The sequence below is a fragment of the Macaca fascicularis genome, chromosome 18 (assembly GCF_037993035.2).
Source record: "Macaca fascicularis isolate 582-1 chromosome 18, T2T-MFA8v1.1".
NCBI lineage: Eukaryota > Metazoa > Chordata > Mammalia > Primates > Cercopithecidae > Macaca > Macaca fascicularis.
This window is the reverse complement of record NC_088392.1, coordinates 68809263-68832638: the sequence shown is the minus strand read 5'-3', so window position 1 is coordinate 68832638 and position 23376 is coordinate 68809263. Positions and strand designations below refer to the sequence as shown.

Sequence of the window (23376 nt, the reverse complement as noted above, 5' to 3'; positions counted from 1 at the left end):
AAAAATAATGTTGAAATGTCTGTGTAGGCCAGGTGAGGTGGCTCGTGCTTGCAATCCCAGTACTTTGGGAGGCCAAGGCAGGTGGATCACTTGAGGTCAGGAGTTCCAGACCAGCCTGGCCAACTTGGTGAAACCCATCTCTACTAAAAATACAAAAATTAGCCAGCATCGCGGCGCACGCCTGTAGTCCCAGCTACTCGGGAGGCTGAGGCAGGAGAATCGCTTGAACCCAGGAGGCGGAGGTTGCAGCGAACTGAGACTCTGCTACTGCACTCCAGCCTAGGTGACAAAGCAAGACTCTTTCTCAAAAAAAAAAAAAAAAAAAAAAAAAAGTCCGTGTACTCGACTGTTGCAGATGATCTCTTATTCCAAAGCAAAGCCCTAACCTGGGTCAAAAAGCCTTACATAGGGCTCCCCATGAGTTAAGGCATTATGCCTCCCTTATGTTATCTACTTTTTAAAAATTAGTAAAGTAATGCCCATACAATTTTACAATTCAAACAGTAACAGGAAAACATTTAAAGAAAAACAAAGCTCTCCTGTCTCATTCCACCTACAATCTCGCTGCTCACCGGCAACTGACTTTAACTCTTTCTCATTTTAGGTCTCCTGATGATCACCTCTATAATTCTAAATAATATGCTTGGGCCAGGCACGGTGGCTCACACCTGTAATCCCAGCACTTTGGGAGGCCGAGACAGGTGGATCACAAGGTCAGGAGATCGAGACCATCCTGGTTAACACGGAGAAACCCCGTCTCTACTAAAAATACAAAAAATTAGCCGGGTGTGGTGGCGGGCGCCTGTAGTCCCAGCTACTCGGGAGACTGAGGCAGGAGAATGGCGTGAATCCGGGCGGGGGAGCTTGCAGTGAGCCGAGATGGCGCCACTGCAGTCCAGCCTGGGTGACAGAACAAGACTCCATCTCAAAAAAAAAAAAAAAAAATTCATAATAGTAATATGCTTATAACTCTATTTAATTTATCAAGTGTAAGCAATATCTGTTGAACCCCAGTGTACACAATAAGGATGTGGGTCAGTTATGCTATATTTCGCCTCCCCTTCTTCCTCCCTCTTCTCAATTTTATTTTATTTGTTAGAGACAGGGTCTCACTCTGTCACCTAGGCTGGAATGCAATGGCTGGATCATGGATCACCACAGCCTTAACTCCTGGGCTTAAGTGATCCTCCTACCTCAGCCTCCCAAGTAGCTGGGACCTCAGGCACGTGTCATCATGCCCAGCTAATTTTTTAATTTCACTTTTTGTAGGGGGGGGGTCTCAATATGTTGCCCAGGCTGGTCTTGAACTCCTAATCCAAATGATCTGCCTGTCTCAACCTTCCGAAGTGCTAGAATTATAGGTATGAGCAACCATGCCTGGCTCCCACTTTTCAATAATTAGGTTTTAGTTATTTTATTGGTTACTTTTACTTTTTTGTTTTCTTTTTCTTTTTCTTTTTTTTTGAGACAGGGTCTCATTTTCTCACCCAGTGTGATCACAGTTCACTACAGCCTTGAGCTTCTGGGCTCGGGTGATCCTTTCACTTCAGCCTCCTGAGAACCTGGGACTATAGGAGTCCACCAACACACCCAGCTAATTTTTTTTTTTTTTTCAGTAGAGAAGGGGTTTCACCGTGTTAGCCAGGATGGTCTCTATCTCCTGACCTCGTGGTCCGTGCGCCTCGGCCTCCTACAATGCTGTGATTACAGGAGTGAGCCACCGTGCCCGGCCTCACTGCACATTTTTTAACTATCCATTTCTTGTTCCATTGATCTTAGAGTGTTTCCTGACTGCTATTAGGTAAGATAAGAAAATTAGAATTTTTAGCCTTCCCTTCCCTTTTTATCTCCTTCACTTCCAATGTCTTTCAGCTATACCATTACTTATATAGTGAAATATTTTCAACAACAGAAACTAAGAATATTATAGAATTAAGAAGAGGCCGGTCACGGTGGCTCACGCCTGTAATCCTAGCACTTTAGGAGGCCAAGGCAGGCGGATCACGAGGTCAGGAGATCGAGACCATGGTGAAATTGAAACCCCGTCTCTACTAAAAATACAAAAAATTAGCCGGGCGCAGTGGCAGGCACCTGTAGTCCCAGCTACTCGGGAGGCTGAGGCAGGAAAATGGCGTGAACCCAGGAGATGGAGCTTGCAGTGAGCTGAGATCGCGCCACTGCACTCCAGCCTGGGCGACAGAGCGAGACTCCATCTCAAAAACAAACAAACAAACAAACAAACAAAAGAATTAAGAAGAAATGGACAAAAATGATGGAAGCCCCAGAGGGTTGGGGAACAGTAGTGATTTCTGGCAATGAGTCCTGCTGAAGATGTTGCTGCTGAGAGGAACGAATTCTTTCACAGTATTAACATTATTTCACATTATTTCACATTGTTCACATTATTTCACATTATTAACATTAGCTATATTAACAGTACTTTCAGTCAGGACAGGTAGGTGATGCAGTCTCTTGTATAAGTACTAGATAGCCTCACTTATTCTATGTATGTCTACAAATATATTTTAATCTTGTTCTTGATGATCGGTTAACTGAGTAGAGATTAATAGATTGGCAGTAATTTTCCTGAGCACTTTGAAGATACTTCATTGTCTTCTGTCATTTACTATTGCTGATGAAACTTTTTTGTTAAGTTTAATTTGTTGTTACCTTGTAGATAAGGTCTTCTTTCTCTAACAACTCTTAGAATTTTCTCTTTGTTCTTTGTTCTTAATATTATGCAGTTTCATGTAGTGTGTTCAGCTGTGTATTTAATTTATCCATCTCAGTACTAGGAGTAAACTTTTGAGCTGAGACTTAGGTTTTTGGATGTTGCTTATTCTCTGTTTTGGAACTACCATTTTTTTTTAATAAAAATTTTTTTATTATTTATTTATTTAGTAGAGACAGGGTTCCACCATGTTGTCCAGACTGGTCTGGAACTCCTGAGCTCAAGCAGTCCTCCTGCCTCAGCCTCCCAAAGTGCTGGGATTACAGGCATGAGCCACCATACCCCGCCAAAATTTTCTCTTATAATTCATATTTTTAAAAATTAACTAAATTTTGTATTCTTGCTGTCATCTTACAATTGGGCTTTTATTGAAGCTTCTCTTTTCTTTCTTCTTTTTTTTTATTGTTTTTTGTTTTTTTTTGAGACAGGGTCTCACTGTGTCACCCAGGCTGGAGTGCAGTGATGCAATTCTCTGCTCACTGCAGCCTCAACCTCCCAGACTCAGGTGATCCTCCCACTTCAGCCTCCCAAGAAGTTGGGATTATAGATATGCGCCACCATGCCTGGCTAATTTTTTGTATTTTTTATAGAGGTGGGATTTCACCATGTTGCCCAGGCTGGTCTCAAACTCCTGGACTTAACAATCTGCCCACCTTGGCCTCCCAAAGCGCTGGGATTATAGGCATGAGCCACCTCACCTGGCCTGTTGAAGATTCTACATCCTTCATTTGTCTTACCTGGTCTCTCATACTCTTTTATCTCTTTATCTCTATGGTAAATTATGTTTGAATTCTCAGTACTTTCTTCCAAATCATTAATTCTGTCTCTGTCCAGTCAACCGGTTTTCCCATCTATTGTTTTATATTTTAATGATTATTTTACACTTCCAAGATTGCTTATTGGTTCTTTTTCATAATTGTCCTGTCATGTGTAATATTTTTGTTTTCTTTTCATAATTTATCGGTGTTTTGAAGAGACTATGATCCCTTCAAACTAATATTTTTGTCATTACTATTTTTTAACTTATTATTTGAAGTAATTTCAAAATTACAGTAAGTTTGCAAGAGTAATACAAGGAACTCTTGTTTACCCTTCACTAACATTTCACCATAGTTGATATATATATAGTTACAGATATATATAGATATAAATCTGTATATAGACACTCATGATATTTTTCTTAATTGTTTGAGAGTAAGTTGCAGATATGATGTATATTTAGCTCTAAATAAATCACTGTTATTCCTTAAGATCAAGAACATTCACTTGTATAACCATAGGACAACTACCAAAATCAGGACATTCACCATTAATACAATAATACTATTACCTAATCTATAGACTTTACTCAAGGGACATTTTGCAAAAATGTCCTTTATAGCAATTTTTTTTCTAGTCCAGGATTCAGTCCAAGATCATGCCTTGCATTTAGAGTTATGGTTTTTAATTTTTGTAAATTTTAAACATAATTCCCCAGCCTAATTTTCATCTTTTACAGACTTTTACATAAAAGAAAATTCACCTAGAATAAAATCATTATGACAGTTGCATAATGAATAGTACAATGAACCTCTGTATTCCCGTATCAATATTTAACAAAATTCAAGTTTTGCCTATTTGTCTCATCTATTCTTTCCCTCTTTTTCTTTGCTTAAGAACCTCAATTAACCATCCCTAAAAGTGTATGAATTATTTTCTTAGATAGCTATAATATTATCTTACCTAACAAAGTTAACAATATTTTCTTGGTATTATCTATTTTGTAGACCATAGTCAACTTCCCCTGTTGTTTTTAAAATGGTGGGGTTTTTGCTGGTTTTCTTGTTTGTTTTTATTTGTTGATTATAGTTTTTTTGTTAGAGTTAGGATCCAAATGAGATCCATAGATTACATTTGTTATGCCCTAAGTTCCTTTTGAAATAAAGCTGCTGCCTCTCTTTTTTTTTTGGACAGACTCGTGCTCTGTTACCCAAGCTGGAGTGCAATGGAGTGATCTTGGTTCACTGCAACCTTCACCTCCCAGGTTCAAGCGATTCTCCTGCCTCAGCTTCTGGAATAGCTGGGATTACAGGCTCACACCACCACGCCCAGCTAATTTTTAAAAAATTTTTATTTTTAGTAGAGATAGGGTTTTGCCATGTTGCCCAGGCTGGTCTCGAACTCCTGGCCTCAAGTGATTGGCCCACCTCGGCCTCCCAAAGTGCCAGGATTACAGGCGTGAGCCATCGCACCCAGCTGCTGCTGCCTTTCTTTCACCCCACTACGTTATTTTCATGCCATTGACTTTTAGAAAAGCCAGGTAAGCCATTCCATAATTTGAAATGTCCCATATTCTGGAGTTGTTGTTTTGCTGCTTTGTGGCACCATTTACCTTGCTTTCCCCTACATTTCTTGTAAGAGAAATTAGCTGTAGCGACTTGATTACATTCTAGCTAAGCTTTTTTTTACAGAAATACTCCAAGAATGATGCTGTGTGCTTCACATTTCATTGGATCAGGAGGTGCACAGCATCTGATGGTCCTAGACTTAGTAATGATCAGGAAAGCTTAATGGCAGGGCAGAGTTCAAGTGAGACTGTATGATGATCTCCCCATTGTTAGGCTCCCTGTTGTGAACCAAAGGTATCTGAGACAGGTCCCAATCAATTTAGAAAGTTTATTTTGCTAAGGGTAAGGACAATCCCAAGACACAGCCTCAGGAGGTCCTGATGACATGTGCCCAAGGTGGTCGGGGTACAGCTTGCTTTTATACATTTTAGGGAGACATAATACATCAGTTAATACATGTAGGATGTACACTGGTTCGATCTGGAAGGGAGGAAGGGCAGGGCAACTCGGAGTGGCGGGGAGAGCCTTCCAGATCATAGGTAGATTTTAAAATTCTGATTGCCAATTGGTCGAAAGAGTTATCAATAGCCGGCATGGTGGCTCATGCCTGTAATCCCAGCATTTTAGGGGGCCGAGGCTGGTGGATCACCTGAGGTTGGGAGTTTGAGACCCGCCTGACCAATGTGGAGAAACCCCGTCTCTACTAAAAATACAAAATTAGTCTGGAGTGGTGGCACATGCCTGTAATCCCAGCTACTCAGGAGGCTGAGGCAGGATAATTTCTTGAACCTGGGAGGCAGAGGTTGTAGTGAGATCATACCACTGCACTCCAGCCTGGGCAATAGAGCAAGACTCCGTCTCAAAAAAAATTTATATATATATATGTATATATATATAAAATTTCATTTTATTTTCTTAAATAAATAATGAGATAAACAATAATTTGTATATCATGTGCTTTGGAGCAAGATTTAAAACACTGAAGCAGAAAATTAAAGTGGACAACTAGGTGGCAGCAATGGAAATATTGGTTTAAAATCTGCTCCTGTGCAGTCAAGTCGTTTCTTAGCATCACAACATGCTCTGTCAAAAATAACAGTGTTCTTGTTTTCCTACTAGCAACTCACCTGGGAACCATAGCAACAAGATGAGAATTGCTCTTCTCCTAGAAACCTACACACATTTTAACAAAGATTGGTGGTGAGCAGGGTGTGTGGGAGGGAAACAGCGGGAAAAGACGTGGACACCCCCCAAACAACAGACTGTTTTTCAATCACATACATTTTATCATTCCCAATTTGGCCGGGCACAGTGGCTCATGCCTGTAATCCCAGCACTTTGGGAGGCTGAGGCAGGCAGATCACTTAAAGTCAGAAGTTCAATTTACTTTTGATCCTCACATTCAGATCTCTCTCGCTCTCTCTCTCTCTCTCTCTCTCTCTCTTTTTCTCCTTCTCTCTCTCTCTCTCTCTCTCTCTCTCTCTCTCTCTCTCTCTGTTGTGAGCCTCACTGTCTCACCTAGGCTGGAGTGCAGTGGCGTGATCTCGGCTCAATTCAACCTCCGCCTCCTGGGTTCAAGCGATTTTCCTGCTTCAGCCTCCGGAGTAGCTGGGATTACAGGCACGCACCACCACACCCGGCTAACATTTGTTTTTAGTAGAGACCGGGTTTCACCGTGTTGCCCAGGCTAGTCTCGAACGCCAGAGCTCAGATGATCCACCCGCCTCGGCCTCCCAAAGTGCCGGGATTACAAGCATGAGCCACATCGCCCGGCCACATTCAGATTTTTTGATTCCACAGAAAAGCTCATCATGTTTAGCCTAATATTTCTTTTTTTTTTTTTTTTTTTTGAGACAGAGTCTTGCTCTGTCGCCCAGGCTGGGGTGCAGTGGCCGGATCTCAGCTCACTGCAAGCTCCGCCTCCCGGGTTTAGACCATTCTCCTGCCTCAGCCTCCCGAGTAGCTGGGACTACAGGCGCCCGCCACCTCGCCCGGCTGGTTTTTTGTATTTTTTAGTAGAGACGGGGTTTCACCGTGTTAGCCAGGATGGTCTCGATCTCCTGACCTCGTGATCCGCCCGTCTCGGCCTCCCAAAGTGCTGGGATTACAGGCTTGAGCCACCGCGCCCGGCCATATTTCTTACATTAGCCATTCCTAGACTTTATTTTCCACTAAACACCTATTTGTCAAATCTTTTTTGTTTTTATTCAGATAGTTTCATTAACCGTAGAATTTGCCATAGTTTCTTGGTTTTGCCTGTAATGAATCAGAGCAACCAGCAGCTATAAGAAAAATTTGTGGCCGGGCGCGGTGGCTCACGCTTGTAATCCCAGCACTTTGGGACGCCGAGGCAGGCGGATCACGAGGTCAGGAGATCGAGACCATCCTGGCTAACACGGTGAAACCCCGTCTCTACAGAAAACACAAAAAATTAGCCGGGCGTGGTGGCGGCGCCTGTAGTCCCAGCTACTTGAGAGGCTGAGGCAGGAGAATGGCGTAAACCCGGGAGGCGGAGCTTGCAGTGAGCGGAGATGGTGCCACTGCACTCCAGCCGGGGCGACAGAGCGAGACTCGTCTCAAAAAAAAAAAAAAAAAAAAAAAAAAAAAAAATTTGTTGCTTTTGCCTCTTCTTTTTTTTTTCCCGGAAACAGCAGCCTGTTTGCAAACCAATCCTTCCTCCTCTTTCAGTGCCGGCGGTTTGTGTGGGTCTGGTGTGACCAATCAGAACACGGCTTCCCTCTGCCTGTAGTGATTGGTTCAACCAGAGACATATGACTCTTTTAATGGGAGGATTTCCCTGGCCCCTGGAATAAGTAGGCAGCAGAGATGCTCTTTGTGCTGAGATTGCCACACTTCTAGAATGTAGACCTGGCACTGCAGTAGGATGAGGAGACTGTGAGAAGGAGGCCAACCCAAAGGAGAAAAGTGGGCTAGAGGTACAAAGATGCTAGCAGCTTCATTGGAGCTACTGGACTCATGCTCAAAGCTAGCTTTTTCCCTGCACTTTGAATTAAACAAATTTCATGAGTCAATAAGTTTCTTCTTTAGCCAGTGTGTGTTGGGTTTTCCATTTGCAACCAAAAGATTCCTCATGCAAAAAAGTGCATATTGTGAAAATGATTTTCTAACATGAGTCCTATTTTTATGGTTTTCCATACATATTTAAATGTTTTCTGTAATTATGTTTTAGGTACTGAATGATAACATACACTCTTATTTATTAAAAGGCACATTATTTTAATAACTTAGTTTTGGAAACAAAGCTATATGTTGCAGAAGCATTCAATTATAAATTGAGAGACCTGGGTTTTAGTCTGTTTTGTTCTGTTGCAACTTTATTTATTTAGAGATGATGCCTGGGCTGCACTCAAACTCCTGGGTTCAAGCAGCGTTCCTGCCTCAGCCTCCTGAGTAGCGACTATAGATGTTTGCTAGCAGACCCAGCTAATCACAGTTTAAAACATGAGCATCTTCCTCTCTAGTATTGATATCCTTACTTGAAGAGTAAGTAACTTGAGTTGGACTATCTCTAAGGTCACTACCAGCATTAAAATTAATTCTGTGGCTCTTAGAAATATAGCTTGGAGGATGAAATGGAAAAAAAATTAAATGGGAGGACACAGAGAAGAAAAATCAAACCTCTTTTTTCCCAGCAAACACAGGTATTAATTTTTGGTGCCCGTGTATAAAAACATTGATTTATTAGTCAAAGAAAAAGAAAATAATTCTGTAAGAATACATTATTGTTCCCCTGTATTTTCTGCACTTCCATATGGTAGGATTATGTATTCTCACCTCCTTGATTGCAGACTTGGCCTTATTGAGAGGTGACAACATGCTAGCAGCCCTCGCTCTCGGGGCCTCCTTGGCCTCGGGCGTCCACCCGGCGGCGCTTGAGGAGCCCTTCAGCCCGCCATGGCACTGTGGGAGCCCCTCTCTGGGCTGGCCGAGGCCTGAGCCGCCTCCCTCTGCTTGTGGGGAGGTGTGGAGGCTGAGGCGCGGGTGGGAACCGGGCTGTGCGCGGCACTCGCGGCGCAGTCCGCGAGTTCTGGCGGGTGCGGGTGAGGGCTTGGCTGGCCCCGCACATGGAGCAGCCGGCCGGCGCCGCCGGCCCAGTGCAGTGAGGGGCTTAGCACCCGGGCCGGCAGCTGCGGAGGTTGCACCAGGTCCCCCAACACTGCCGGACGGCTTGCACTGCGCTCGAATTCTCGCTGGGCCTCAGCTGCCTCCCCGTGGGGCAGGGCTCAGGACCTGCAGCCCGCCATGTCCGAGTCCCCCGTCCACGGTGGTGGGCTCCCACGCCGCCTGAGCCTCCGCGACGGGCGCCGACCCCTGCTCCGTGGCGCCAGGTCTCATTCATCGCCCAAGGGCAGAGGAGTGCAGGCACAGCTCGGGACTAGCCGGCAGCTCCGCCTGCAGCCCCAGTGCAGGATCCACTAGGTGGCGCCAGCTGGGCTCCTGATAGTGGGACTTGGAAAACCTTTATGTCTAGCTAAGGGATTGTAAATACACCAATCAGCACTTTGTGTCTAGCTCAAGGATTGTAAACGCACCAATCAGCACTCTGCTTTTAGCTCAAGGTTTGTAAATACACCAGTTGGTACTGTGTATCCAGCTAACCTAGAGGGGACTTGGGGAAATTCTCCTTCTAGCACTCTGTGTCTAGCTCAAGGATTGTAAAGGGACCAGTAAGCTCTCTGTAAAATGGACCAATCAGCTCTCTGTAAAATAGACTATTCAGCTCTCTGTAAAATGGACCAATCAGAAGGATGTGGGTGGGGTCAGATAAGGGAATAAAAGCAGGCTGCCCGAGCCAGCAGTGGCAAACTGCTTTGGTCCTTTTCCACACTGTGGAAGCTTTGTTCTTTCGCTCTTTGCAGTAAGTCTTGGTGCTGCTCACTGTTTGGGTCCACATTGCCTTTATGAGCTGTAACACCGTGAAGGTCTGCAGCTTCACTCCTGAAGCCAGCGAGACCACGAACCCACGGGGAAGAATGAACAACTCCAGAGGCGCCACCTTTAAGAGCTGTAACACTCAGCAAAGGTCTGCAGCTTCACTCCTGAAGTCAACGAGACCACGAACCCACCAGAAGGAAGAAACTGTGGACACATCTGAACATCTGAAGGAACAAAGTTCAGACTACCATCTTTAAGAACTGTAACACTCACCACAAGGGTCTGCGGCTTTATTCTGGAAGTCAGCGAGACCAAGAACCCACCAACTCAGGACACATTATGACTTGCTATGACCATGAAATGCAAATTGGCAGTGCTAGGTGCCATATCTGGGCGGAAGTGTTGAGAACTAGCTCATGGGTCACCATGTCCTTTTATCCTTTGCCATGATGATTGGCAATATTTGAAAGAGAGGCTACTTCATTACCCTACGTCCCAGAGTGAATAGGACACAAATCAAAGTTGCAGCTGACCTATAATGGACACATAGTATGAGGGAGAAATAAACCTTTGTTTTTGTAAGCGGCTGAGATTTGAGGGAGTGATACCACAGCCTAATCTAGCCTTCCAGACCCATGCTGTAATGGTTCTGAAACAAAACTGTATTAAGGTGGTTTTGCAGACCCTAAAAATTCTCAACCACATTGATAAAGTCTTGATTTGTTCTACATATATAAAGTTGAGATAATCACTATAATTATTAAGGTTGAGGCTGGCACTGTTTTAATAAATACAGAAAATTCATACAAGGATTATTTTTCTAAAACGAATGGCTTAGATGCCAACAGTATTACTTAAAAGTAGAAAAACATGGCCTGCAATAGTGCCAGTATCACGAGGGAGTCGCATCTGCAGAAGTTCAGTTTAACAGGGAGCTACTTGAGACCTGAAGTGGAGATTTTGTGTGAAATGTAGTTGCAATATGAAATGATGATCTTTCAAAGTGAAGCTGATGATTAGGTGGAACCTGTAAAACCCCGAGGCTTTTTAAAAAAGTGGCTATAAATCCATCAGAAATTGGAAAAGAGGTTAAAAATGTTCTATAGGCAGCAGCAGGATGACACCTGAAGCAACTGTAAAAATTCTGCTTGTAATCATGTATCTTCTTGTACTTACCTTTTAAACGCTAAAATAATGTATTAGACATATAATTAATACATCTGAAGCCTATAAAAATAGAGATTACTATTCAAGGGGCTTTTAAATGGCACATTACTCATTGTGGGGATTTTAAAAAATATTATTATTTTTTACCTAAACAAGCAAGCAGCACTAAATCATTTGTATTTCTAAAATTAATTGCTTGTTCATCAACTTTACCTCATTTTTTCTATAGGGTTACTTTAAAAAAATCCATTGATTTACAGGATTTTTAGAATTTTAACCTTTTTCTCTCGTTTCAAGTATTTTTCTCAGTGACATTTATAGTTTAAGTTTGTTTCTGGAGTTATTTGCCATATAGAAGTTTGATATTTGTGTGTATCATCTGCCAATTGTTACCTTTTTTGTCAGGACTGAAAATTCAGGTGATCTTAAAACATGAGACAGGTAACACAAATATGTGGTCCAGGTAGGGACTGTGTGAAATAGAAAGCATATCCTCTCTCAGAAAACAGTGACAGGGTATTGCTTGCTGTGCGGGCCTCTGGCCCTGTGTTACCAAACTTACTGTTGAGAAACAGTTATTGGAAATCAGATTTGTATTTGAAGTATTCCATTTTTTAAATTAGCAACTATTTGCTTGTAACCCCAGCACTTTTGGAGGCCGAGATGGGCAGATTGCTTGACTCATGAGTTCAAGACCAGCCTAGGCAACATGGCAAGACCCCATCTCTACCAAAAATATAAAAAATTAGCTGGGCATGGTGGCATGTGCCTGTGGTCCCAGCTACTAGGAAGACTGAGGTGGGAGGATCACTTGAGTCCAGGAGGCAGAGCTTGCGATGAACTGAGATTGCACCACTGCACTTCAGCCTGGGCAAGAGAGTGAGACCCCATCTGATGTGATTTGGCTCTGCCCCCACCCAAATCTCATTTTGAATTCCCACACGTGTGGGAGGGACCTGACGGGAGGTAGTTGAATTATGGGGGCAGGTCTTTCCTGTGCTGTTCTCAAGATGGTGAATGACTCTCATGGGATCTGATGATTATAGAAAGGGGAGTTTTCCTGCACAAGCTCTTTTATCCTGTCTGCCACCATGTGAGACATTCCTTTCACCCTCCACCATGATTGGGAAGCCTCCCCAGCCACGTGGAACTATAAGTCCATTAAATGTCTTTCTTTTGTAAATTGCCTAGTCTCAGGTATGTCTTTATCAGCAGTGTGAAAATGGACTAATACAGTAAATTGGTACCAGAAGTGGGGTGTTGCTGAAAAGATACCGGAAAATGTGGAAGCAACTTTGGAACCAGGTTAAGGGCAGAGGTTGAAACAGTTTGGAGGGCTCAGAAGAAGATAGGAATATGTGGGAAAGTTTGGAACTTCCTAGAGGTTTGTTGAATGGCTTTGTCTAAAATGCTGATAGTGATATGGACAATAAGGTCCAGGCTGAGGTGGCCTCAGATGGAGATGAGGAACTTTTTGGGAACAGAAGCAAAGGTGACTCTTGTTATGTTTTAGCAAAGAGACTGTCAGCATTTTGCCTCTGCCTTAGAGATTTATTGAACTTTGAACTTCAGAGAGATGATTTAGGGTATCTGGTGGAAGAAATGTCTAAGCAGCAAAGCATTCAAGAGGTGACATGGGTGCTGTTAAAGGCATTCAGTTTTATAAGGGAAGCAGAGCATAAAAGTTCAGAAAATTTGCAATCTGACAATGTGATAGAAAAGAAAAACCCATTTTCTGCAGAGAAATTGAAGCTGGCTGCATAAATTTGCATAAGATGTTAATCCCCAAGACAATGGGAAAAATGTCTCCAGGGCATGTCAGAGGCCTTCACGGCAGTCCTCCCATCACAGACCCGGAGTCCTAGGATAAAATGGTTTTGTGGGCCAGGCCCAGGGTCCCCATGCTGTGTGCAGTCTAAAGACTTGGTGTTCTGCATCCCAGCCACTCCAGCCATGACTAAATGGGGCCAAGAGACAGCTTCAGCTGTTGCTTCAGAGAGTGGAAAACCCAAGCCTTGGCAGCTTCCATGTGGTGTTGAGCCTGTGGGTGCACAGAAGTCAAGAACTGAGGTTTGGGAACCTCGGCCTAGATTTCAGAAGATGTATGGAAATGCCCGGATGCCCAGGCAGAAGTTTGCTGCAGGGGTGGGGCCCTCATGGAGAACCTTTGCCAGGATAGTGCAGAAGGGATGTGAGGATGGAGCCTCCACACAGAGTCCCTACTGGGGTACCGCCTAGGGCCACCATCCTCCAGACCCAGAATGGTGGATCCACTGACAGCTTGCACTGTGTGCCTGGAAAAGCCACAGACACTCAACACTAGCCATGAAAGCAGCAGGAAGGAGGATGAACCCTGCAAAGTCACAGGGGCAGAGCTGCCCAAGACCATGGGAACCCATCTCTTCCATCAGCGTGACCTGGATATGAGACATGGAGTCAAAAGAGGTTACTTCGGAACTTTAAAATTTGACTGCCCCACTGCGTTTTGGACTTGCATGGGTCCTGTAGCCCCTTTGTTTTGGCCAGTGTCTCCCATTTGAAATGACTGTATTCATCCAATGCCTGTACCCCCATTGTATCTAGGAAGTAACTAACTTGCTTTTGATTTTACAGGCTCATAGGCGGAAGGGACTTGCCTTGTCTCGGATGAGACTTTGGACTGTGGACTTTTCAGTTAATACTGAAATGAGTTAAGACTTTGGGAGATTGTTGGGAAGGCATGATTTTTTTGTTTGTTTGTTTTTTGTTTTTTCTTTTTTTGAGATGGAGTCTTGCTCTGAGTCCCAGGCTGGAGTGCAGTGGTATGATCTCAACTCACTGCAACCTCTGCCTCCCAGGTTTAAGGGATTCTCCTGCCTCAGCCTCCCAAGTAGCTGGGATTATGGGTGCCCACCACCACACCTGGCTAATTTTTATATATTTAGTAGAGACAGAGTTTCACCATGTTGGTCAGACTAGTCTTGAACTCCTGACCTCAGGTGATTTGCCTGCCTCAGCCTCCCAAAGCCCTGGGATTACAGGCATGAGCCACTGCACCCGACTGCATGATTGGTTTTGACATATGAAGACATGAGATTTGGGAGGGGCCAGGGGTGGAATGATGTAGTTTGGCTGTGTCCCCACCTAAATCCCATCTTGAATTCCCACGCATTGTGGGAGGACCTGGTGGGAGGTAGTTTAATCATGGGGGCATGTCTTTCCTGTGCTGTTATTGTGGAGGTGACTCCCACGGGATCTGATGATTATGTAAGTGGAAGCTTTCCTGCACAAGCTTTCTTACCTTGTCTGCCTCCATGTGAGACAAGCCTTTCACCCTCCACCATGATTGTGAAGCCTCCCCAGCCATGTGGAACCGTAAGTCCGTTAAATGTCTTTCTTTTGTAAACTGCTCAGTCTCAAGTATGTCTTTATCAACAGGGTGAAAATGGACTAATACACATCTCAAAAAAGATAAATTAGCAACTAAACAATATTTTAAAAATATGGTATGAGCCTAACAAAACAAAGAAGGCTAAATATGACTAAGGTCCCTTACTAGTTCTAATCATTTTCAATTAGTTGTTTGGAACATTTTTGGTAAGCAATCATATGACTGGCAAGTAATGATGGGTTTGCGGCTTCTTTCCAATATGTGTAATATGTATTTGTGTTTTGCTGCATTTATCTCAGAAAAATGTTGAATAATAGTAGGAATCCTGGTTGTTTCTGACTCTGAAGTTTCCTTAATTACGATGTTTGTTCTAGGTTGGCCTGCCTCTCTTATAGTTAAAGGAGCTATTGATCACATAAATAATTTGTAAGAATAATATGATGAACATGAGAATAGTTGAGAGTTTCTACTTTTTGAGTATTTGTGGTGCAAGTGTGAATTAATGTAATAGATTCATTCATTAAACAAGTGAGCTAATGAGAAATACAATTTCAGGCACATGATTATGAAGATGTTCCCTTTTTTCTATGACAGTAAATGCACTTTCTTGAAAGCCTGGTTGGAATAGATATAACATTATGATACAAAATATTTTAACCTATAGTTTGTTTGACAAAGTTTTTTTTTATGTGAATATATTCTGTTTAGAAAGTACAAAAATAATGAAGCTGATTTAAAACCAATTACAGTGTTTCTACAATAAGCATTACATGAACAAAATGTTTAAATGTGGGAGACAACTGTTACAACAGTTCTGCTTTACTATTTCCTGTAATGTAAATACTCTTCAGATTGTAAATGATATAAATAATATTGATGAAATAACAAGTTATAGAGGCAGGGCTTGGTGGCTTACATATGTAATCCCAGCACTTTGGGAGGCCAAGGTGGGAGGCCTGAGCCTAGGAGTTCAAGACCAGCCTGGACAACAGTGGAACCCCATCTCTACAAAAAATAAGAAAATCAGCCGGGCATGGTGGTACACGCCTGTAGTCCTAGCTACTTGGGAGGCTTAGGTTGGGGGGAGGATTGCTTGAGCCCACGAGGTCGAGGCTGCAGTGAGCTGTGATCACACCATTGCACTACAGCCTGGGCGACAGAGCAAGACCTTATCTTAAACAAAAACAAACCCAACAAAAACAAAAAAAGTCAAGTAACAGAGTATTACATGTGAAAAGTGTAATGCCATTTATATAAATGTAGAAGCCATATAAAACAGCTTTATATAGATACAAGGGTTTTAGCAAAGGGATAGAATACAAATGAGAAGAATACACATCAAATTAACAGCAGTTATTTATAGCTTTTAAGGGGGGAAGGAAAGAGAATAGAACTGGGAAAGGAAGTACACAGAAGTCTTTGGTTAAATCTGTAATTTTTATTTCTTTAAAAAAAGCAATTTAAAGGAAATATAAAGACAATATTTGCTCATTCTGGGTAGTAGGTATAAAAATGCATTTTATATTTTTTGCAGAATTAAAAAATATCAGTATTGAATGAACTTAGTAAAACAAATGAGCCCATACACAAATAGCAGTGTTTAATGAAGTATAATTATATGGATAATTAGAATAACAATATGGTAGGCCGGGCGCGGTGGCTCACGCCTGTAATCCCAGCACTTTGGGAGGCCGAGGCGGGCGGATCACAAGGTCAGGAGATCGAGACCACGGTGAAACCCCGTCTCTACTAAAAATACAAAAAATTAGCCGGGCGCGGTTGTGGGCGCCTGTAGTCCCAGCTACTCGGGAGGCTGAGGCAGGAGAATGGCGTGAACCCGGGAGGCGGAGCTTGCAGTGAGCCGAGATCGCGCCACTGCACTCCAGCCTGGGCGACAGAGCGAGACTCCATCTCAAAAAAAAAAAAAAAAAAAAAAAAAGAATAACAATATGGTATACAGGACCTAGGAATTCTTGTTGAATAGTCAGAACCATAGAAGTGAGCTGTAGTTGACATAGGATGTTATGTATATATGGTGTAAAAAGGAAAAATAAAAATTTCTATAGTAGCAAATATTAGTTTCTGAATATTATGAAATGACTACAACATATTATATATATCCAACTGAACAATGTCTACAGATGAATTTTAGTGAATAAAGTTTCTGTTAAATGACATTGTCATAAAGGAAAAATAATAGTGTTCATAAAGCTCATAATTCATTTAATGTTTCCTTTATGAAGTGTAGTCAGCTAGAGGCTTTCAGTCCAGTAAAAAATGACACCTATTATTGTATTTGTGTTATTTTGTATTGATAAAATGTTCATTTATATCTATATTTCTGCCTACTATAAATGCACAATGAGTTCATACTATAAAGTTTAAAAAACCAAGACATTTTTTCCCTACCATGACAGTGAAAGCAAAGTTTCCCCCCCTAAATAATAGATTACAATATGTGAAATATACTAATGCCCAGTAAAGTAAGTCAGGATGCAAATTCATGACTGTTTTTTATTTCAGCTGTAAGTTAGTTTACCTTCACATTCCATCTAGAAAATTGAGGTTTACAGCTGTGTACCCTAGAACAGAATATTATGTATTTTATTTATTGAGACAGTCTCTCTGTCACCCAGGCTGGATTGCAGTGGCACCATCATGGCTCACTGCAGCCTCAACTTCCTGGGCTCCAGCAATCCTCCCGCCTCAGCCTCCCAAGTAGCTGAGACCACAGGTGCATGCCACCATGCCTGGCTACTTTTTTGTATTTTGGTAGAAACAGAGTTTTGCCATGTTGCCCATGGCTGCTCTTGAACTACCTAAGTGACCACTGGCCTTGGCCTCCCAAAGTGCTGAGATAACAGGCGTGAGCCACTGTGCCTGGCCTACACATTTAAAATTGTCCCATCATAAAGTAGGGATGTTAATACCTATAGTTGGTAATACCTTGTAGAGTTGAGAATAGGATACTTTTTGTAAAGGTGAAAGTTAAGTTTTAACCTTGAAACATCTTAATTTCAAGATCTTGAGGTTAATAATATAGTGGAAACATTTTTTTTTCTTTTCTAGTTTTGACCTCCTTTATGCCTACTCTAAGATGGCCCCTCTTGTGATTAACTGACATATTTTGAATAAGAATTAGGCCTCAGGAGTTAGCAAATGTGTTGCACATAGCACAGAACTTACATCAACCACCACGAATGACACCTTGGCCAGAAGTGAGTAAATCTAAGAAACATCCATTCAGGCTGGGCACAGTGGCTCATGCCTGTAATCTCAGTACTTTGGGAGGCCGAGGTGGGTGGATGACGAGGTCAGGAGTTCAAGACCAGCCTGGGCCAACATGGTGAAACCCCGTCTCTACTAAAAATACAAAAATTAGCTGGGCATGGTGGCAGGCGCCTGTAATCCCAGCTACTCGGGAGGCTGAGGCAGGAGAACTGCTCGAACCCGGGAGGTGGAGGTTGCAATAAGCCGAGATCGCACCACTGCACTCCAGCCTGGCAACAGAGCAAGATTTCATCTCAAAACAAACTAAACCAAACCAGAAGCATCCATTCAGCCTAAGTAGAAGGAAGATCCAAAATATTTCCTTTTACCCAGCTGGGTCCATATTACATTTCTGCCACGTTATTTGGTTGTAGACTTTTTTTTTTTTCTCCAGATGGAGTCTTGCTCTGTTGCCCAGGCTGGAGTGCAGTGGGGTGATCTCGGCTCACTGCAAGCTCCGCCTCTTGGGTTCACGCCATTCTCCCCCCTCAGCTTCCTGAGGAGCTGGGACTACAGGCACCCGCCACCACACCTGGCTAATTTTTTGTATTTTTAGTAAAAATGGGGTTTTACTGTATTAGCCAGGGTGGTCTCGATTTCCTGACCTCGTGATCTGCCCGCCTTGGCCTCCCAAAGTGCTGGGATTATAGGTGTGAGCCACTGCGCCTGGTTGGTTGTAGACTTTCTTAAACAACTAGTCTAAGTGAATGTTAGATTCTACACTCACAGTTATCCAGGCAAATGAACTATTTAACTAAATTTAATAGCCAAACCATCCTACATGGTACAATAAACCAATTTATAGGATTAACATATAAGTGTCACTTTATTCACAATCTTTGAATTATACAATTTATTTCTAAGCATTTATATTTTTTCCCTTGAATCTCCAACATCTCAAATACTTCATGGGAAACAGGATAGCTTGGGAGAAAGTATCATATCTTAATTCTCATAAGACAATTCATTAACATTTGGCAAAAGAAAGGAGACATTTAATCTCTTTGTGTGTTAGACTTGCAATATGTAAAGTGGAATTAATGTTTTTTCCTACCTCACAAAAATCTGAGTTACATATACTTTGGAGATAATCCATTAGAAAACACAGCTAACTGTTAATAACAATTATGAAGGAATTGGTGGGGTAGGGTGGGGTGGGGTTTAGGAAGTGCAGACTGACTTTCTACTAGAATATTCTTTGCATTTAATTTATTGCAATAAGCATAGATCTTGTCCAGAAAAAAACACTAAAAGCATAAAGATTTGGCAGTAAATATATCTAGGGCATTGAGCATGGCTTTATATATACATACTATCCAACCAGAAATTGATTTGAACAGTAAACATTATAAAAGCAAAGAACAATTATGATTAAGATTTCCAAGTGTCAGGCCAGGCATGGTGGCCTACACCTGTAATGAGAGAGTAAAACTGCTTGAGGCTAGGAGTTAGAGACCACCCTGGGCAATATAATCTCATCAGATTGTCAGAATACGACTATTTATTAACCTAATGATCAAGTTTAAAAATCATTTGTTTATTTAAAAAAAAATTCCATTTATTTAGGTCTTTTTAAACTTCTCTAAATGTCTCATAGTTTTCTTGGTGGAGGTCTTACACATCTTTCAGTAGATTGTTTTTAAATTTATATGGGAATGCAGCCAGGCGCAGTGGCTCATGCCTGTAATCCCAGCACTTTGGGAGGCCAAGGCGGGTGGATCACCTGATGTCAGAAGTTCAAGACCAGGCTGGCCAACATGGTGAAACCCTGTCTCTACTAAAAATACAACAATTAGCCGGGCATGGTGATGGGCACCTGTAGTCCCAACTCCTCAGGAGGTTGAGGCAGAAGAATTGCTTGAACCTGGGAGGCGGAGGTTGCAGTGAGCCGAGATTGCGCCACTATACTCCAGCCTGGGCAACAAGAGTGAAATTTAGTCTTAAAAAAAAAAAAAAAAAAAAAAATTATATGGAAATGCAAAGGGTCAAGAATAGCCAAGCCAATTTGGAGGGATTACAAAGTTGGACTTCCACTATAGATATAAAATCTTATTATAAAGCTACAGTAATTAAAACTGTGATATTGGCAAAGCTAGAGAAATACACCAATGGATTGTTCACCTGAATTACAATGCAGGAAAGAAGTCTTTTAAATGAATACTGCAGTACCAACTGAATATCCATATGGGAGAAAGCCGAAAAAATACTTCTTGATCTCTACCTCACAAATGAATTCCAGATTGATTGTAGAACTGTGAAAGTAACTATGAATTATAAACTCAAGTAACTATGAGTTTGAGTTTTTTTTTTTTTTTTTTTTTTTTTTTACTTTAAATGAAGGGTGAACAGGTTAATTTAAGCTGAAACCCCAAATGACAGGTGATCAGAGTGAACCTGTGAATAATGACAGTGGCTATGTTTTCTTTGTAGCCCAAAGCTGGATGGAGTCCCTGGTCTCAGAGAAGCTTACAGGTGCGGGTGCAGGGGCTAACTCAACGCTGAACTTTCATTCCACACTCCTAGTGTGTCCTCCTGCAACAAATTAGAGAGAAAGCTAGAAGCTGTATTTCTGACTTTCTTGCAGCTAGGGGTCTGGATGATTTAGTTTTGGCCAAGTTGATGCACCTAGAGAAGGCAGGTGTGAGATGCAGGCTGTGCTAATGCCAGCAAGCAGGGTCATGGAAGTGCCTTTTCTGAGGTTCTTAAGTGGCAAGAGGAATGGTACAAAGCAACTAACTGGGGGTAGATCGTAGCAGGCCTGACAAGTGTTGCAGAGAACCAGCAGTGGTAGTGTGGCTTCCTGATTACGGCACTATCTGGACCCTCTCAATATTGGTATACTTGGGAGTGAGTGGTTTCCTGGACTTAGAAGAGGAAGCAGCTCTCCTGGTTGACCCAGTTCTGCAGTGTCGCATTGGGAGTGATTCCTCAAAGCTCTCTCAGTTCTCAACAACTCTAAGTTCAGATTAGCATGTCATTTAAAAAGTCTTCTCTTGCTTAAACTAATTAGAATTAACTGTTTCTGCAACTGGACCTTAATCTATTAGGTAATGGTGATGAGTCTGAGAAGGTAATAAGGACACTGTCAGGAACTGTGCTGAGATTTTATCCTAATTGCATGCTGCTGGTCACAGTTTCATGGATCCTTACAACAGAGATGAGACCCCTGGGTCAGAGTCAGATGCCTTCATTCACAGCACAGCAAAAGCAGCATGAGTTTCATGTTCCATTAGTTCCCTTTGCCCTCCAAGTCTCATGTGGGCAATGCATAGTGGCCCAGGTGGGTGCTGAGCACACAGTGGGTTTGCATTATAGGTGGGAGACGTTATCTTTATTATACTGGACAGTAAAAGAACCCGACATCCTCTCAAGGGAGACACTCTATCTTCCAAGGCTGTTCACTACATAAATATCCTTGGAAAAGATAGTCAAAAGAAAGATTGTCAGAGCCTCTGCTTCCCTGATGTGCAGAAATGCAAGAGACCCACGGAGAATTGCTTTCCAACACACATTAGTCAGCTTTTCATGTGAACTATACCCACTCTTGTTTTAGAGCCCAAGACCACGTTTTATCTTTTAAAAATATACTTTAATCTAACCGTGGAACTTAACAAACATTTATATACAATCAGAGACTAATTTGAAGTATGTTTTCCATTCATTTCAGCCATGAGAAAACACATTGCAGTCAAAATTAAAGATATCCATCCATAAATTACTTTTATTTCTCATTAAATGAGCACAGAGTCATTAGTATATTAATAACAGATATGTTTATTATTACATATCCATCAGTGCGGCTTTCAATACCACTTGAAACATGCATATCATCCTAGAGACGATCAGTTTTCCAGTGCTTCTTATCTGATACACATTACTGCAAAGCCATTATAAATTACTGAGGAGGTATTTGGTTAAAAAAATAAACAATAAATCATACTGTCCATATGCATCAACTCTTGTTACTGGACAAGAGTTTAACAGTATTTTTCTGGTAATTCCTATGTTAACTGGAAAACATCATGGATGTATTGCCATATTTCCTTTTTATATTGGTGCAACCTTCTACATTTTTTGCAGAGTTTTATAAAGTCATTATTGTAGCAGGTAGTTTGATGCAAAGATTGTACTCAATTTATGAAAGTCCAACAAACTTCTAAATATTTTAAATTAAACCAATTATCAATGAAAAACTCACTGACACACATAATTTTTTGAAAATACATTTTTTGACATTTCTATACTTACTCATGGCAGTAAAATAATTATCTCAAATTAAGGCACTAAAAGGACAATGCAACCCCCATTGAAAGTGTTCTAAGAATAATTTACATTTCAAACAGTGCATACATTTCTTATATGTTTGTTAACTTAATGTCTTTATCATTTAAAACCACAAAGAAATACATTACACAATTATAGAAATGATGTACCCCACAAAATGCTTTTAAACTTGGTTCTTTTGTACAGTTAGTTTCCTAATGTCTCTAGTAGTAAAATAACTCAATATGGCTTGGCAAAAATGCATAGATTAAATGTAATTTTTTTTGTCCTCTCCCATTCCCCAAACTTGCTGAAACATATACAGTATTTTCTAAAGCATAATGAAAGATATTTAATTTCTCCATCAAGTCCACCATGGGCAATCAACAGTAAGGCTTTTAAATTCTACAGTGAGGGCACTGAAGTTCAAGTGATATCACTGCTTTCTTAAAATAGTTTTGTATAGTCTTGCAAGAGCACAAAAACTTAAGTCATTTAAAAAAACAAACAAACAAAAAAAACTTCAGTTTGTCTCATTTTGAGATATTTTCTTTACTCCTTCCATGAGCTGATCTTGATAGTGATGGCCGTTCCACATGAAAGTGAAAGTCCCTTCCTCTTACTCATATGAGGAAAACTCTGTTCTATCACGACTGACAGGCATTTTCTTATAAATCCAAAAAGGCAGCACCTTTTAAAAAAAATACATCTACCTAAGCTTTCCCCCAATTGTACTTGCATTACATAGTAATAATTAATCTAATCTACCTGTAGGCAAACCCGCAATAAAAAAAAACCCCTCAGTGTGTTGTGCCAAAGCAAGGACAGAATAACAGCAATCTTAACCCTGAAGCCTGTGATATTTGTGTCAAAGAAACAGCCTGTCTGCTCTGCATGGTTAAAGAAGCCTGGTTTATCAGGTAGCATCCACACGACTCCACAAGGCACTCGGTCACATGGTTAACTGTTGAGGAGGGGGAAAAAAAACTAATTTAAGAAATGCACTCTGTTTAAGAATACAAGAAACAAACATTAGGAGGAAAGGTAAATATACATTATCTTTACATACAATTAACAATTACACAAAATTTGAGAAACAAGGAATAGGAAAAATATACTTAGTATTCTCTCCTCTTTGTTTCTGCACATTTTCTTACTCAGCTATAATCCCATTTCAAATCACTTTAGATCCAGTTTACACCCTATGTTCAGGAGAAGGCTGACATAGCATTCTACAGAATTAAGTTAGCAGTGATGTGGTAATACCTGGCATAGTGTGGTGGCTGAGAAGGAAAGGATATAAGTCATTTCAAAGAATTAGGCCTGGTTACTGACAACAGGGAATGAACAAA

General features: G+C 41.5%; 1 protein-coding gene across 3 annotated transcripts in view; it reads right to left on the bottom strand.

Annotated features, from left to right (window-relative positions):
• Nucleotides 1-21455: 21455 nt before the first annotated feature.
• Nucleotides 21456-23376, bottom strand: part of ROCK1 (Rho associated coiled-coil containing protein kinase 1) — a 157439-nt gene continuing 155518 nt past the window's right edge. For all 3 annotated transcript variants that reach the window (XR_012427275.1, XM_005587067.3, XM_005587068.4), the window contains one exon: nucleotides 21456-22988. Coding sequence is in view for 2 of the 3 variants with exons in the window: in XM_005587067.3 (XP_005587124.1) it covers nucleotides 22985-22988 (4 nt within the window). In the remaining variant the exon portion in view is untranslated. The remainder of the gene's footprint in view (nucleotides 22989-23376) is intronic.